The sequence below is a fragment of the Schistocerca piceifrons genome, chromosome 6 (assembly GCF_021461385.2).
Source record: "Schistocerca piceifrons isolate TAMUIC-IGC-003096 chromosome 6, iqSchPice1.1, whole genome shotgun sequence".
NCBI classification, from domain to species: Eukaryota; Metazoa; Arthropoda; class Insecta; order Orthoptera; family Acrididae; genus Schistocerca; species Schistocerca piceifrons.
This window is the reverse complement of record NC_060143.1, coordinates 31586136-31603370: the sequence shown is the minus strand read 5'-3', so window position 1 is coordinate 31603370 and position 17235 is coordinate 31586136. Positions and strand designations below refer to the sequence as shown.

At 47.4% G+C, this 17235-nt stretch overlaps 1 protein-coding gene across 1 annotated transcript in view; it reads right to left on the bottom strand.

Annotated features, from left to right (window-relative positions):
* Positions 1-13310, bottom strand: part of LOC124802834 — a 237616-nt gene extending 224306 nt beyond the window's left edge. Inside the window, exons 1-2 of the mRNA XM_047263845.1 lie at positions 13211-13310; positions 12645-12850 (exon numbers count right to left, since the gene is read on the bottom strand). Of these exons, the coding sequence (XP_047119801.1) occupies positions 12645-12850; positions 13211-13310 (306 nt within the window). The remainder of the gene's footprint in view (positions 1-12644; positions 12851-13210) is intronic.
* Positions 13311-17235: the final 3925 nt, after the last annotated feature.

Below are 17235 nucleotides of genomic sequence, written 5' to 3'. Positions count from 1 at the left end.
TTCGGGCTGCAGACAGGGCTGTAAAGAGTCTAGAAATACAAGCAAGAGTAAACAGGAGGAGGAACAAGAGGAAGCTGGAGGAGGAGTTTGCAGAGGATGAAGATAATCCATCCTATGGACCTGGAATGCACTAAAAAGTTAATCCAATCTTTGTCGCTCGATTTCCAAAACTTTTATTTTCTCATACTAATTACATGTTTTCTAAGGATCTTCCAAACATATTTGTTTCAAACTTTCAGTAAATGTTACACAGTACCTTCTGCATAATTTAACACAGCCTTTCTCCAATAAACTGTATATTTTTGAATATATAAATAAAAAATTGCAAAAAATGTTGTGAATTTTCATTACAATTGAAAAAAAAATCATCTTTAATAACTGAACTAAAATTTTGTAAAATCCCTCTGTTAAGCTGTAGCCCATATTGCAATAAATAATCTGTAAAAAGTTCAACTTCCTACCTCAAATACTTTGTGAGGAAAGATGTAATTTATGAGCGTTATTTTAACATTGCAAGTATAGGGCGTTCCGGAGCCCCTTAACCAGTTTGCTATGATGTGGTGCACCAAGAATTCTTCTCCTTGTCAGTTATCAGTTACTTCATCTCACTCACAAGGGGCGGCCACGAGGTTGCGAGACTGATTTACTTCAAACGCTGTTCACCTTCAGTAGGCCATTGAAACATCATAACGTGCGCTTAATAAGGTTTACTGCTCTGGCAATTCCGTGAAAATCGCAAGGTTTACGAGTCTATTATGTAATTGATGTATCTGTGGGTAGGTGCGTGACATTAAATTTCATGGTGGTCAAGTGGTTAGCGTTCGAGTTTCGTAAGACGAATGCCTAAAAGACAATGGTTTTATTCCTGCTCAAACATTCATTTTTGTAGTAAAACTATAAATTCCTTGACATTCAAAAAATTTGAACCTACCCTACTCGTTCTTGCTACATTAGCAATAACTCACCGCTATGCAGCTTAACTGCCAAATGGGGTCTGCCACTGTCTGTAGCTCTGGTAATGTCAAAATTTGTAGCAATTAGACGATCTTGAATGTAATGGGCTTATTATTGTTTTACTGTTTTAAACCGTAGTGATTTGCTTACATCTCTCATTTCCATCTCGTGAGAATAAACGTACTGTTGTATAGCGTTGTTCTGTTGTTCTGATCAGTTAAATGTCCCGAATGCAAATAGTGATCCATTGTTGTTGTTGTTCTGGTCTTCAGTCCTGAGACTGGTTTGATGCAGCTGCTTCATCCTCCAGTACGTACTGCTGCCTACACCCTTCTTAACCTGCTTAGTGTATTCATCTCTTGGTCTCCCTCTACGATTTTCACCCACCACGCTCCCTTACAATACTAAATTGGTGATCCCTTGACGCCTCAGAACATGTCCTACCAACCGATCCCTTCTTCTAGTCAACTTGTGTCACAAACTCCTTTTCTCCACAATTCTGTTCAATACCTCCTCATTAGTTATGTGATCTACCCATCTAATCTTCAGCATTTTTCTGTAGCACCACATTTCGAAAGCTTCTATTCTCTTCTTGTCCAAGCTACTTATCGTCCATGTTTCACTTCCATACATGGCTACACTCCATACAAATACTTTCAGAAACGACTTCCTGACACTTAAATCTATACTCGATGTTAACAAATTTCGCTTCTTCAGAAATGCTTTCCTTGCCATTGCCAGTTTACATTTTATATCCTCTCTGCTTCGACCATCATCAGTGATCCACAGAGAATTATAATTGGGGACGTTTGGGAAGGGCTTTTTAGTTACGGCTTTCGATGGTGGCCATGGAAAAACATCCGAAAACCTTGGTCGCATTGGAGAATTAGAATTAATGCAACTGTTGTCTGGGACAATGTCGTCCATTGTGCGAAACAAAAATCAAATTCTCTCTCTCTCTCTGTGCGTATATGCTGACAGAAGTTGTTTGGATGATGACACAGTTACGCATATATCGTCAGCATACGCAATGCATGGGATAGTGACAGATGCGACGCTATGCCCGATCCCGCTATGTGCTAAGTTGTTGAATAGCGGCTCTACTGCAATGGCGTACAAAATCATTGACAGAGGACATCCTTGGCGGATGGACTGCCAGATGGAAACTTCTTTTGTAAAATGGTCATTAATGAGAATCCGTGAAGACGCGTTTGTAGTAAGTTTGCGAAGTAATTCTATGAGGTAAGGTCCAAATCCTAGTTTCTTCATGCTTTTAAAGAGGAAGTCATGACGTACACGGTATTAAGCATTCTCAAAATCTAGAACGATCAGAGCGCCTTGTTCTTGAGTTTCAGCATATGAACAGATGATGTCCCTCAAATCGCGGGCAGCTGAGATTGCACTTCGGCCATGCACTGCACTGTACTGGTAACTGCCTAAAACCTTGTGCATAAAGGTTTGCATCCGTAGCTTAACCGATCTGGTGATGATTTTGAATCGGCATTCAGGAGTGTGATGGGTCACACGTTTTCGACCTTCCTGCTGTTACCTTTTTTCGGTAAGGGCAAGATGATAACTTCCGTAAATGCCTTTGGTATTACTTCCAGGTGCCAGAGTTCCTTCGCAATCTCGAGGAGTGTCGGACCGAGGAGGTTCCAGTAACGCTGGTAAAACTCAGCGCTGAGAGCGTCGGGTTCTGGTGATTTCCCTTTCTTTGCACTGTGGATCGCCCCAGTCGGAGTTCGTCCTCTGTGAAAACAGATTCCAGATTTTCATTATCCTGTTGTGACTAGCGACAGCTCAAGGTCCTAAGAAAATCGTCGAACGAGTGTTCATCAACGGACTGCTTCTTGTAAAGTTGACTATAATAGTCGTAGACGTGCGAGATGATGTCACGTTACTTCGTGATGGCATTCTCAGCGTCATCAACGACGGCTTCAATCAACATGGCTTTACACCGTTTCGTCGTTCTCAGGATGTGATAGAGAGAGGCCCGTTCTTCGGCGGCAACGTCTTTAGGGTGGGCTCGCACGATGATGCGTTGCATTCGTTGGCGTTGTATCGCCGTGATTTTCGCTTTATATCGTTTGATTTTTACATCGACATCGCGAGAAGTATTGGTAGTGCGACTGTACAGTTCTCTCAAACAGCGATAATAATATTCAGTAGTCTGTTTCTGCCAAAAGATTTTTTGTCGGGAGTAGCTCATTAGGGTGAGGCGTAATTTAGGCTTTGCACACTGAATCCACCACTGTATAATGCTAGCGTAACGACGTCGGTGCCGCTGGAGCTGTTGCCATGTTATGTTCACCTCCTCTTCAAGGTGGGCATCCTATAGAAGGCTGATATTCAATTTTCAGTAGCCTTTCCCACGGTAAATTTGCTGGCGTTGTAGGTTAAGGTAACACTGATTTGCACAATGGTCGGAGAAGTTGACAGGAACTGTGTCACAGTTCACAGTGTGTTGCTGGAGGGCATCGGACACATAGATCCTATCCAGCCGACTGGCAGAATGACTGGTTACGAAGGTGTACGCTACCTGTTCACCGTGCAGTTTTTCCCATGTATCGTGAAGACGAATGCCATGAATTAAATGTTCAAGTTCGATACATCTGTTCGCGCTAAGAAGAATGGAAACCTCGTTTTTATAAAAATTTGAACGATCTCTCTTATGAGTGCTACCAGAGGGCCGGCCGAGGTGGCCGAGCGGTTCTAGGCGCTACAGTGTGGAACCGCGCGACCGCTACGGTCGCAGGTTCGAATCCTGCCTCGGTCATGGATGTGTGTGATGTCCTTAGGTTAGTTAGGTTGAAGTAGTTCTAAGTTCTAGGGGACTGATGACCTCAGAAGTTAAGTCCCATAGTGGTCAGAGCCATTTGAACCATTTTTTGCTACCTGAGGGGGCGGACACGTTAACAATCTGCGCACCATTCACTCGCAGAGAAATGCCACGACCACTAGGCAGCCTCTGCACGTCGCGCAGAAGTATGGCAGTGCCTACAGCATCCTGGATATTGATGTTATCAATAAGAACGTAACCGGGCACTTCTAAGACTGTGACTACCTCCTGTGGGTGGGCAATCTCAACGCTGGTACCATACAAGAAATCAGTTAGCGAACGGAGTTTCACCGCACTTTGAATCCTATTGACGTTAAGTGTGGTAATGTTGTAGATTTGGCTGTCGCACATGATGACTCAGAGGACAATGAGCTCTGAGTGTTGGGATCGTCCTTCTCGACGGCTTTGAACCGAGCTCGTTGGTAACGTCTGGAGTATGAGGCGAAACGTCAAAGTCAATAATGGGTCAGGGAGTGGAAAGGTTGCAGCACGATGGTCACGCACGAGAGCAGCTACTGCTGCATCTCCTCGTCCTGCCGCCACCACGGCTCATTGCTGTCGGGGTGCTGCGCGGTGCGCGCGCCGCCCTGCCCGCCACCGCCGGCTGAGTCTGTCAACGTGGTCGCGTCCGCCTGGCCACCACGCGGGGCTGCGACTGACGTCATCGAGTTCCTGCGGGAGCGCTGCTGCAGCTGCTCGCTGCTCTGCTCGCTCTTCCTCTTACCCGTTACGGTGCTCTAATCCCTTTCAGCGCTCAGTAGCGCCTTCGAGTGTTTGGTTTGTTCACGAATGCGTTCTTGTCTCGCGGTGTTCTCGCAGCGCACTGTGCAAGAAGATTGAGGTTCAGTCTCGCTGCCACATTCTGACATGTGTACGGGTTTCAAATCATCCGACTTTTCCTCTTTGAGCCGGCCGAAGTGGCCGTGCGGTTCTAGGCGCTGCAGTCTGGAACCGCGAGACCGCTACGGTCGCAGGTTTGAATCCTGCTTCGGGCATGGATGTGTGTGATGTCCTTAGGATAGTTACGTTTAACTAGTTCTAAGTTCTGGGGGAGAGGCGCGATACCTGGGAGTTATAATTGACGAGAGATGGAACTTTGGAAAACACATAGAAGCCGTAACTCAGAGAGCCCTCCACTTACTAAATAATCTCATTTCCATTGGACACAAACGGTTTCATCTCCCCCCTCATCTCATCAAGCTCTATCACAATAGTATCTTGACCTCAGTAGTGGGTTACGGCTCGGGAGTCTGGGCGCACAGGCTCACGCGGGTCGTGCCCGCCATGATAGTGAGAAGAGTCCAAAGAAATATGATTTTAAGATCAGTGGGGGCCTACAGGACAGCACCAGGGGGAGCTCTGTTAGTCATAATGGGGCTCTGCCCGTTAGACATCAAAATACGTTAACAAGAGGCATGGTATTGGGCAAAAAAAGGGAATGGGGAAAAAATAACAGGTATCATGAGTGTGAGAGTAGAGGATAAGAGGGAAATAAGAAAGAGAGGGGAGGAATTGTGGCAGAAGAATTGGGAGGAAGATGAAACGGGGAGAAGAACATTCCAGTTTTTACCTGATGTTAAAGAACGCGGGACCATGAAATATTTTGAACCTTCACGAGGACTCATCCACTTTCTCACTGGTCATGGACCCTATCCGACATATTTATGTCGGTTCGGGAAAAGGGCAACCCCCGAGTGTGACTGTGGCGCGGCAGAGGGAACTCCTGATCATGTGGTTTTCGAGTGCCCTCTCTTCAACGACGTGGCGACAACACTCAGAGACAGACTACCAAACAATGAGACATACAATCTCCTAAGACAAGAAGACACCTTCCATACCCTGAATGCTCTGGCAGAAGAGGTATCGCGAAAGGTCTTAACAGAATACCTGAGGGATCAAGAAGAATAGACACAGAACTCTTTAACCAACCGATTACGACCTGATCCCAGTCCCATACCGCCTGTGCGTGGAACGGCCGACTTCCATCAGTTGGAAACCGCCACGCATAGGATTAGGGGGATGGGCTCTATCACATCGATCACGACAAGCACCAACTATGACGTAGGTTAAGCTAGTAGTAGTAGGACGTAGTTTAGAATACTAACATAGGAAACTGCAGCGATTACTAACCTTGGCTGGCCCGGTGCCAGGGGCATGCTCCCCGGGGTTAGCTCGAGGAGCCTGGCCACTCCAAGTAGGTTTATATATTTACTGGCACACCTGTGACGCTGCAGTTAGTAGTCATTTCTAGGTTAGAAGTAGGTAAAAACTAAACTGCCCATTGTTGTTGAAGGAATCTAACACTACCTTAGGAATTTAAATAGTAGCTCACTAACAAAAAATTGTAATCTAAGCTGCAAAAAACTTAATCTTATGTAACAATAAATGGCCCACTAATCATGTTAGGAGGTGGGCCACATATGTATAATTATTATTGTATTATTGTTATGTCAATAAAGAATTTAAAAAAAAAGAGTTCTAGGGGACTAATGACCTCAGAAGTTAAGTCCCATAGTGCTCAGAGCCATTTGAACCATTCTTTTTCTTCCTCTTTGCTGCTATTCCCTTTGCTTCTCCTTCGGCGGCCTTTCTTCGTTTCTGCTGCAGTCTCTGCCGATAGGGGTGGTTCAGGCAAACTGATCTGCACCCGCTCCTGCGTCTCACACGGCTTAGTTTCAGAAGTGGCTGGCGCATCGTTGGTATCCAGCAGTAGCTGTCCCGGCGAGGATGACGGGGCCGAGTCGACGCCCGTCCTACCGCGAATGGTTTTGGCACTGCATTCCACCTGAACTGGCATCTCTGCCTCGTAAGCATGTTCCGGCTGCCGGGGTTGTGGTACAGTCCCCGCGACTACCTCACTCAATAGCGGAACAAGTCTTTCACTACCGTCTGCACGACGTTCCCAGGGAAGCTGAAATGGACGTCGACGTGTGCAGTTCATCCGCAGATGTTCTGTTGAATGGCAGATCGAACAGGTAGGAGGTTGTCCAATGTAAGCTACCTGTGCACGACAGCCGCCAATGACAACATACGAAGGTATACCCTTTTTTAAGTTTACACGTACACTTCGCACGCCGCTGTTAACTTGGTAGCGATATGCACTCGACCATTTTTCATTGGTAACTGACAAAACAGCGCCGTACAGTGATAGAGAACGTGCAATCAGATCATTAGGGCATTAGGGTGGGGCATTAAATACCCTGACGGTTCTCACTCCGTATCCCGAAGGCACGATTTGGACATTACTAATACTGCCATCATTATGACGAAATGGTCTCACGCCAGCATGCTCCTCAACGAATTTCTCATAAGTGTCACTCGAAATAAATTGGACAAATAACGAGTACTACACAAAATCCAACTGGAACGTGTCGACTATATCTTCAGGCAATTTCAAATCCTCAAAAATCCACTCGTGAATTTCAAACGGCGTCGGTCGCAAGGCAGCGCGATCGAAAACACATTGAACGCTGTTCTCTCTGTTAATTGTCGACATCGTACTTACAACAGTGGTACAGAAACAAACGTTAACAGCGCTCGCACACGCTGCTCAGCTCTCCACCTCAGCACTGCTCGCGACGTAAACACTGGCCCGCGCTACCGCCCGTCACCGCGCGATGTCCACTAGCCGAGTGCCTGAACACGACAGTGAACCTAGGCATTTCCTTCCTGCGCTGTTTCCTGCATGGCAGGGTTTCTCGGTTTGGTCGCGGGGCCTGGGGGATGTGTATTGCCACGTCTGTCGTTTGTCGGGAGCGCGACATCTAACGCCATCACATATCTCTTTCATTCCGGGTTCGATTCCCGGCTGGGACGGAGATTTTCTCTACTCAGGGACTGGGTGTTGTGTTGTCCTAATCATCATTTTATCACCATCGACGCGCAAGTCGCCGAAGTGGCGTCAAATCGAAAGACTTGCAGCCGGCGAACGGTCTACCCGACGGGAGGCCCTAATCACATGACATTTACAATTAACTCTTTCATGCTGCTTCGTCAGTTCCCTAAGTTTAGTTTGCCTTTCCTTCCGTAACCTTTAGTCGCATTTTCCTCAGTTCCTCACGTACTGAGTTTTGTCTAGCCACTTGATTGTTACTGCCGGTGCAATCCTGTGATATTAAGCACTTACTGTCCTTGACTCAAACACTTGATACTCAGCTGTCCTTTTCCTAATTAACTCATTTTCTTCGAAGTGAACTTTTTTTGAAGACGGTCGTTCTGAAACTGTTTTGTGACCCTCTGCTAACCTGATATCGCTTTAAATACAATTGTAAGTTTTTACCTGTTTGATTTCGTTAAATTCACAAGTTATTCAGCATTGTATATTTGTCCAGCACCTTATATGTCAATTCTGTAACTATTATGTTTGTCATTCAGCACTGCTTCAACTAAGAATTTAAAATTCTTGGAACTCCCCTTTAAAAAGAAGCTGGATTGCGAAGGACAATATTTGAACTTGTAACGTCATTAACTGTTTTACAATTGTTCGAATACTTTGGGCCAAATTAGCCCTTTTTCACTTATGATTATCTCCTTAAAAATTGAACGTGAAATGTGAGAGATGTCACAACTGGGACTTAGCCTTCCACGAGAATTTCGAATCCTTGTCCGAATCCGTCAAAACGGAACATTTTATGGACATAAAATGATTGTAAGGTACTCCTTTTACATTTCTGCAGGTCGCACACCTAATGCAATTTGTGTATTGTAACCGCAACTGCCGAATGCAAGCATTATTACGCCGTGAATAATACAATTAACTATGGTAATAGCCTTCCCAGCTTGGTGCCTCAACAAAATTCCTTAGTTACGGAACATTACATCTCCTCGAGTTCTCCCTGGTGTGGCCAGTGCGCTGCAGTTAGTGGAGAAGTAACTATTTTGTATCTTTCGGTATGGACTGGTCGTTAGCGCAGGCGCGGATCCAAGGCAGGTGTCGGGTGGGGAATGAGGGTCATGGCCCCTACCAGAAATGTTTGACGGAGATTTTTATTTTTACGTATATCAATTCCCACATTTCAGAGCTCACTTTCGGAGAATACAGTAGCATAAAAACTAAGAGCCTCGAATATCACAAGGGATTCTAGAACTTACCATCTACAGGGTGTCCAACGAGCGAATCCCTGATATCAGAATAAAATATCTCGAAAACTGAGATCGAGAGATGAATGCAAGAAAAGGTATATTTATTGTGAAAAGTATAAGAGTTTTACAGAGAAGTTTCCACATAGTTCGAAACACTGCTAACAGATGGTGCTGAACGCTGTTCAAATCTTACAATATCAGCGTACATGATTTAAATCTTCCTCTGCAAGGAGTCTTTACAATGTAAAACCTTTTTTGATGTGTGTATGTGTATTCCATTGTCATTATGAGATATGTTGAAGACGGGATTACGGAATATTTTAGGAGTGGGGGCAGTAACTATGATCCCCGAGAATCGAACCCTGGATCCGCACCTGCATTAGTGTGGAAGTTAAATATACGCTACCGGCTATTAAAATTGCTACACCGCGAATATGACGTGCTACAGACGCGAAATTTAACCGACAGCAAGACGATGCTGTGATATGCAAATGATTAGCTTTTCAGAGCATTCACACAAGGTTGGCGCCGGTGGCGATACCTACAACGTGCTGACATGAGGAAAGTTTCCAACCAATTTCTCATATGCAAACAGCAGTTGACCGGCGTTGCCTGGTGAAACTTCGTTGTGATGCCTCGTGTAAGGAGGAGAAATGCGTACCATCAAGTTTCCGACTTTGATAAAGGTTGGATTCTAGCCTATCGCGATTGCGGTTTATCGTATCTCGACATTGCTGCTGGCGTTGGTCGAGATCGAATGACTGTTAGCAGAATATGGAATCGGTGGGTTCAGGAGGGTAATACGGAACGCCGTGCTGGATTCCAACGGCCTCGTATCACTAGCAGTCGAGATGACAGGCATCTTATCCGCATGGCTGTAACGGATCCTGCAACCACGTCTCGATCCCTGAGTCAACAGATGGGAACGTTTGCAAGACAACAATTGTTGTGGACTGGCAAGACAGCCAATCCACAGTGACGGGTAACCGAAAGGCATGCGCTTACTCAAGCAGGCTGGCGTGAGGTCTGAAACAGGATACGGAATGAATGCTATAAAGAAAAGTACGTAGCTTCTGGAATACTTAACTTTAATCCATCATTTGTATACATCGTTCTTGATGAGACATGCTTCATACGATAACTATCAATTGCTATGGCGCCTTGCTAGGTCGTAGCCATTGACTTAGCTGATGGCTATTCTATCTTCTCTGCAAATAAACGAGGCTTCGTCAGTGTTGCATCGCTAGCTAAGTCGTCCGTACAACTGGGGCGAGTGCCAGGACGTCTCTCTAGACCTGCCGTGTGGTGGCGCTCGGTCTGCAATTACTGACAGTGGCGACACGCGGGTCCGTCGTATACTACCGGACCGCGGCCGATTTAAAAGCTACCACGTAGCAAGTGTGGTGTCTGGCCGTGACACCACAACAATCATCTGCACGAACAGTTCGACGATGTTTCCAGCAGCATGGACCATGAGCTAGGAGACCGAGGCTGCGGTTACTCTTGACGCTGCATCACAGACAGTAGCACCTGCGATGGTGTGCTCAACGACGAACCTGGGTGCACGAATGGCAAAACGTCATTTTTTCGGATGAATCCAGGTTCTGTTTACAGCATCACGATGGTCGCATCTGTGTTTGGCGACATCGCGGTGAACGCACATTGAAAGCGTGTATTCGTCATCGCCATACTGGCGTATCACCCGCCGTGATGGCATGGGGTGCCATTGGTTACACGTCTCGTTCACCTCTTGTTCGCATTGACGGCACTTTGAACAGTGGACTTTACATTTCAGGTGTGTTACGACCCGTGGCTCTACCCTTCATTCGATCCCTGTGAAACCCTACATTTCAGCAGGATAAGGCACGACCGCATGTTGCAGGTCCTGTACGGGCCTTTCTGGATACAGAAAATGTTCGACTGCTGCCCTGGCCAGCACACTCTCCAGATCTCTCACCAATTGTAAACGTCTGGTCAGTGGCGGCCGAGCAACTGGTTCGTTACAATACGCCAGTCACTACTCTTGATGAACTGTGGTATCGTGTTGAAGCTGCATGGGCAGCTGTACCTGTACACGCCATCCAAGCTCTGTTTGACTCAATGCCCAGGCGTATCAAGGCCGTTATTACGGCCAGAGGTGGTTGTTCCGGGTACTGATTTCTCAGGATCTGTGCACGCAATTTGCGTGAAAATGTAATCACACGTCAGTTCTAGTGTAACATACACTCCTGGAAATGGAAAAAAGAACACATTGACACCGGTGTGTCAGACCCACCATACTTGCTCCGGACACTGCGAGAGGGCTGTACAAGCAATGATCACACGCACGGCGCAGCGGACACACCAGGAACCGCGGTGTTGGCCGTCGAATGGCGCTAGCTGCGCAGCATTTGTGCACCGCCGCCGTCAGTGTCAGCCAGTTTGCCGTGGCATATGGAGCTCCATCGCAGTCTTTAACACTGGTAGCATGCCGCGACAGCGTGGACGTGAACCGTATGTGCAGTTGACGGACTTTGAGCGAGGGCGTATAGTGGGCATGCGGGAGGCCGGGTGGACGTACCGCCGAGTTGCTCAACACGTGGGGCGTGAGGTATCCACAGTACATCGATGTTGTCGCCAGTGGTCGGCGGAAGGTGCACGTGCCCGTCGACCTGGGACCGGACCGCAGCGACGCACGGATGCACGCCAAGACCGTAGGATCTTACGCAGTGCCGTAGGGGACCGCACCGCCACTTCCCAGCAAATTAGGGACACTGTTGCTCCTGGGGTATCGGCGAGGACCATTCGCAACCGTCTCCATGAAGCTGGGCTACGGTCCCGCACACCCTTAGGCCGTCTTCCGCTCACGCCCCAACATCGTGCAGCCCGCCTCCAGTGGTGTCGCGACAGGCGTGAATGGAGGGGCGAATGGAGACGTGTCGTCTTCAGCGATGAGAGTCGCTTCTGCCTTGGTGCCAATGATGGTCGTATGCGTGTTTGGCGCCGTGCAGGTGAGCGCCACAATCAGGACTGCATACGACCGAGGCACACAGGGCCAACACCCGGCATCATGGTGTGGGGAGCGATCTCCTACACTGGCCGTACACCACTGGTGATCGTCGAGGGAACACTGAATAGTGCACGGTACATCCAAACCGTCATCGAACCCATCGTTCTACCATTCCTAGACCGGCAAGGGAACTTGCTGTTCCAACAGGACAATGCACGTCCGCATGTATCCCGTGCCACCCAACGTGCTCTAGAAGGTGTAAGTCAACTACCCTGGCCAGCAAGATCTCCGGATCTGTCCCCCATTGAGCATGTTTGGGACTGGATGAAGCGTCGTCTCACGCGGTCTGCACGTCCAGCACGAACGCTGGTCCAACTGAGGCGCCAGGTGGAAATGGCATGGCAAGCCGTTCCGCAGGACTACATCCAGCATCTCTACGATCGTCTCCATGGGAGAATAGCAGCCTGCATTGCTGCGAAAGGTGGATATACACTGTACTAGTGCCGACATTGTGCATGCTCTGTTGCCTGTGTCTATGTGCCTGTGGTTCTGTCAGTGTGATCATGTGATGTATCTGACCCCAGGAATGTGTCAATAAAGGTTGCCCTTCGTGGGACAATGAATTCACGGTGTTCTTATTTCAATTTCCAGGAGTGTATTTGTCGAATGAATACCCGTTTATCACCAGCATTTCTTCTCGATGCAGCAATTTAAAGGCCATTAGTGTAATATGATGGAGCACATGGTGGTGCAGTGAGTACGCTGGTGGCAGGTACTCACGTCGACGGAGATGCCGGGCACGGGGAAGAGGAGCGCCGGCGGCGAGTCGCGGGGCACGTAGCGGTAGAACTCGCGGCCGTCCTTGTACCACTTGACGGAGTACAGCGACTCGCCCTCCAGGTCGAAGCGGCACTGCAGCCGCGCCGACTCGTGGCGGACCGCGTGCGCCGGGATGTGCGCCTCCGCCATCCGCAGGCCCGCCGAGCCTGCAACAGCCGCACTCGTCACCGTCGCAGGTCCAAACAAAATGTTCAGATGTGCGTGGAATCTTTTGGGACTTAACTGCTAAGGTCATCAGTCCCTGAGCTTACACACTACTTAACCTAAATTATCCTAAGGACAAACACACACACACACACACACACCCATGCCCGAGGGAGGACTCGAAACTCCGCCGGGACCAGCCGCACAGTCCGTGACTGGAGCGCCCTGTGACCGCTCGGCTAATCCCGCGCGGCTCATCGCAGGTTCCACTGCGACTAGCGGAACAGACTACAGTAGTCCGGTGGGGGTCCCTCGGGCAATGAGATATAGATAGACAGTCGTTTATATTTCTGACCCAGGACCCTCGGGGAAGTCCTCGGCGTGTTGCACGTCGATCTCCACTGGCACCTGTGGGACACCAAAGCCGGAGACCGTTGCAAACACGCGTCGTTTCCACGTCATTGTGGCCGAAGCGATGCAACTTTGGTCCCCCTCAAAAGAACAGCTCTCATTTAGTCGCAGACGCTACAAAGCTCGCCTTTACCTAACATGAGAACCCCGCCTACTAATCATGCAACAGTAGGCCCATAAAACATTAAAAAGATTTCTCAAACTAGAGTGAAGATCAGATTCGCCGGTTACATTGTTACCCCCTACTTACGTGGGAGGGGATTGCAATATCGTACCTGTTCTACTCTTCAAGCCGCCGTACGGTACGTAGTCGAGATCATACTGTACCACAACTAGTCATTTCCTTTTCCGTTCCGTTCACAAACAGAACCAGGGAAAACTTTATCTTATCTTTGTGGTCCTTACGAGAAATTAGAGTTGGCGGCAGTAAAAGCGTTCGGCAGTCAGCTTCAAATGCCGGTTCTCTAAATGTTCTCAATAGTGTGCCTCGATAAAAATGTCCATTTCTCTCCAGAGATTACGATTAACTCTGCAATATTTGCGTGTTGATGGAATCGACCGGTAACAAACCAAACACGCCGCCTGTGAATTGCTCGATGTCTTCCTTTAATCCGACTTATGCGGATCCCAAACACTCGAGCAGTGCTCAAGAATGGGTCGCACTAGTGTCTCATATGGAGTCCCCTTTACGGATCAATCACACTGTACTAAAATTCACTCAGTATACCAAAGTTGACTATTCATCGTCCCTACTTCAGTCCTTACATGCTCGTTCCATTTCTACATCTACATCTACATACATACTGCACAATCCATCATACGGTGAGTGGCGGAGGGTACCTCGTACCACAATTAGCATCTTCTCTCCCTCTTCCACTCCCAAACAGAACGAGGGAAAAATGACTGCATATATGCCTCTGTACGAGCCCTAATCTCTCTTATCTTATCTTTGCGGTCTTTCCGCGAAATGTAAGTTGGCGACAGTAAAATTGATCTGCAGTCAGCCTCAAATGCTGGTTCTCTAAATTTCCTCAACAGCGATTCACGAAAAGAGCGCCTCTTTTCCTCTAGAGACTCCCATCCAAGTTCCTGGAGCATTTCCGTAACACTCGCGTGATGACCAAACCTACCAATAACAAATCTAGCAGCTCGCCTCTGAATTGCTTCCATGTCCTCCCTCAATCCGACCTGATAGGGATCCTAAACGCTCGAGCAGTACTCAAGAATAGGTCGTATTAGTGTTTTATAAGCGGTCCCCTTCATAGATGAACCACATATTCCCAAAATTCTACCAATATCCCTTTGGAAAGCTACGGCTGGAAATTTAATCGACGCCATTGCGTCAAGCAGCACAGCACTACTAATGCGGTTAGTTTCTCCACTCATTTGCATTATTTTACCTTTTTCTACATTTAGAGTTAGTTGCCACTCAACACACCAATTTGTAATTTTGTCTAAGTGGTCTTGCCTCCTCCAAAAGTAACTCAACGACGACAGCCTCCCGTACATCAAAGCATTATCAGAAAGCAGCCGCAAATTGATATCTGAATGCAATGAACAGACCAATCGTCCGAGAACGTTGATTCTGAATAAAGAAAAGATAAAACAGTAGTAGCAGATATGACATTAGCGACAAATTTGAGATCAAATTTGGGGGCCTCGTATGAGATGAACGAATTTTGCTACATTGGAAGCGCGACAACGCCTGAAGGACGGTAGAAAGAGATTATACGGCTCATACCGGCCCTGGTAAAGACAGCATTCCTCATTGAGAGATATGTAACAATGGGCCATATATCGGCTCGTGACCCTGATAGCGAAACAAGTTTTCACTCTATTGTATCTTTGCATGTTGCAAACTAGCAACGAATGCTATCATGTCACACAGGAGTGGGCGGCATGCCCCACCCGTCAGATTTAAGAGCAATGCGTGCGCCGTCTCCTCGAGTAATAGCATAGCCTATCGATACTGCCGGAGCTGGCGCATCGAAGACTGCTGCCGGCGGCGCTTTGAACATCGCCACCAATGAAGAACCTCCAGGCCGCCGACCAATGAAGACCGCCAGGACCATGCGACGGGCAGCTAGTTATCAGTCTAGGTTACGACTAAATACACCACTTATGAATTGTGACGTCAACATAACAAACAGTTTCGACGATCGAAACTCAACAATTCCACCTGTTGCCGTGGAAATTCCCGAAGGCTCAGTTCTCCCGCCACTACATTTGAATATTTGTATTAACGACATCCACACTGTACGACGGGTATCAGCCAGCTTATTTGCAGACGAAACGATTTTATTAATTACTGGAAAGAGGCCTGACCCACCTCTAGCACGAATCAAACGTCAAGTAGATGCCGTCGAGCAGTGGCCATATGACAACAAAATACAAGTGAACCCGAACAAGATGAAGATAGTCATATTTACGAAGAGCAGACTTATAATTAATGACAGGCTCCGGCACTCCTCTCAACCAATTCCATGGTCCAAAACGCTCAAATACCCATGCGCCCGTCTCGAAAAGATGCTTCTGTAGACGACACACATTCGAGAGAAGACAACTGGACTAAGGAAGTTGGCACATTAATCCCATTCCAGAAGAGCAGAGTTCTGAATCTGCACACAAAACTACAACTGTACCTCGCCACAGTAGAACTAAATTTATTGTACAGATCGACATAATGAAGAAACAAACCACAAGAACCTACAACTCCTCCTAAATCGATGTTTACTTTGGGTCAGAGGAGCCCCCTGGTGGGTGAGAAATAAAGCTCTTCTACATCTACATCTACATACATACTCCGCAATCCACCATACGGTGCATGGCGGAGGGTATCTCGTACCACAACTAGCATCTTCTCACCCTGTTCCACTCCCAAACAGAATGAGGGGAAAATGACTGCCTATATGCCTCTCTACGAGCCCTATTCTCTCTTATCTTATCTTTGTGGTCTTTCCGCGAAATGTAATTTGGCGGCAGTAAAATTGTACTGCAGTCAGCCTCAAATGCTGGTTCTCTAAATTTCCTCAGTAGCGATTCACGAAAGGAAAGCCTTCTTTCCTCTAGAGACTCCCACCCGAGTTCCTGGAGCATTGCCGTAACACTCGCGTGATGATCAAACCTACCAGTTACAAATCTAGTAGCCCGCCTCTGAATTGCTTCTATGTCCTCTGACCTAATAGGGATCCCAAACGCTCGAGCAGTACTCAAGAAAAGGTCGTATTAGTGTTTCATAAGCGGTCTCCTTTACAGATGAACCACATCTTTCCAAAATTCTACTAATGAACCGAAGACGACTGTCCGCCTTCCCCACAACTCCCATTACGTGCTTGTCCCACTTCATATCGCTCTGCAGTGTTACGCCCAAATATTTAATCGACGTGACTGTGTCAAGCGCTACACTACTAATTGAGTATTCAAACATTACGGGATTCTTTCTCCTATTCATCTGCATTAATTTACATTTATCTATATTTAGAGTTAGCTGCCATTCTTTACACCAATCACAAATTCTGTCCAAGTCATCTTGTATCCTCCTACAGTCACTCAACGACGACACCTTCCCGTACACCACAGCATCATCAGCAAACAGCCGCACATTGCAATCCACCCTATCCCAAAGATCATTTATGTAGATAGAAAGCCGGCCGCGGTTGTCTAGCGGTTCTAGGCGCGCAGTCCGGAACCGCGCGACTGCTACGGTCGCCAGTTCGAATCCTGCCTCGGGCATGGATGTGTGTGATGTCCTTAGGTTAGTGAGGTTTAAGTAGTTCTAAGTTCTAGGGGACTGATGATCACAGTAGTTAAGTCCCATAGTGCTCAGAGCCATTTGAACCATTTGTAGATAGAAAACAACAGCGGACCTACCACACTTCCCTGGGGCACTCCAGATGATGCCCTCTCATCCGATGAACACTCACCATCGAGGACAACGTACTGCGTTCTATTACTTAAGAAGTCTTCGAGCCATTCA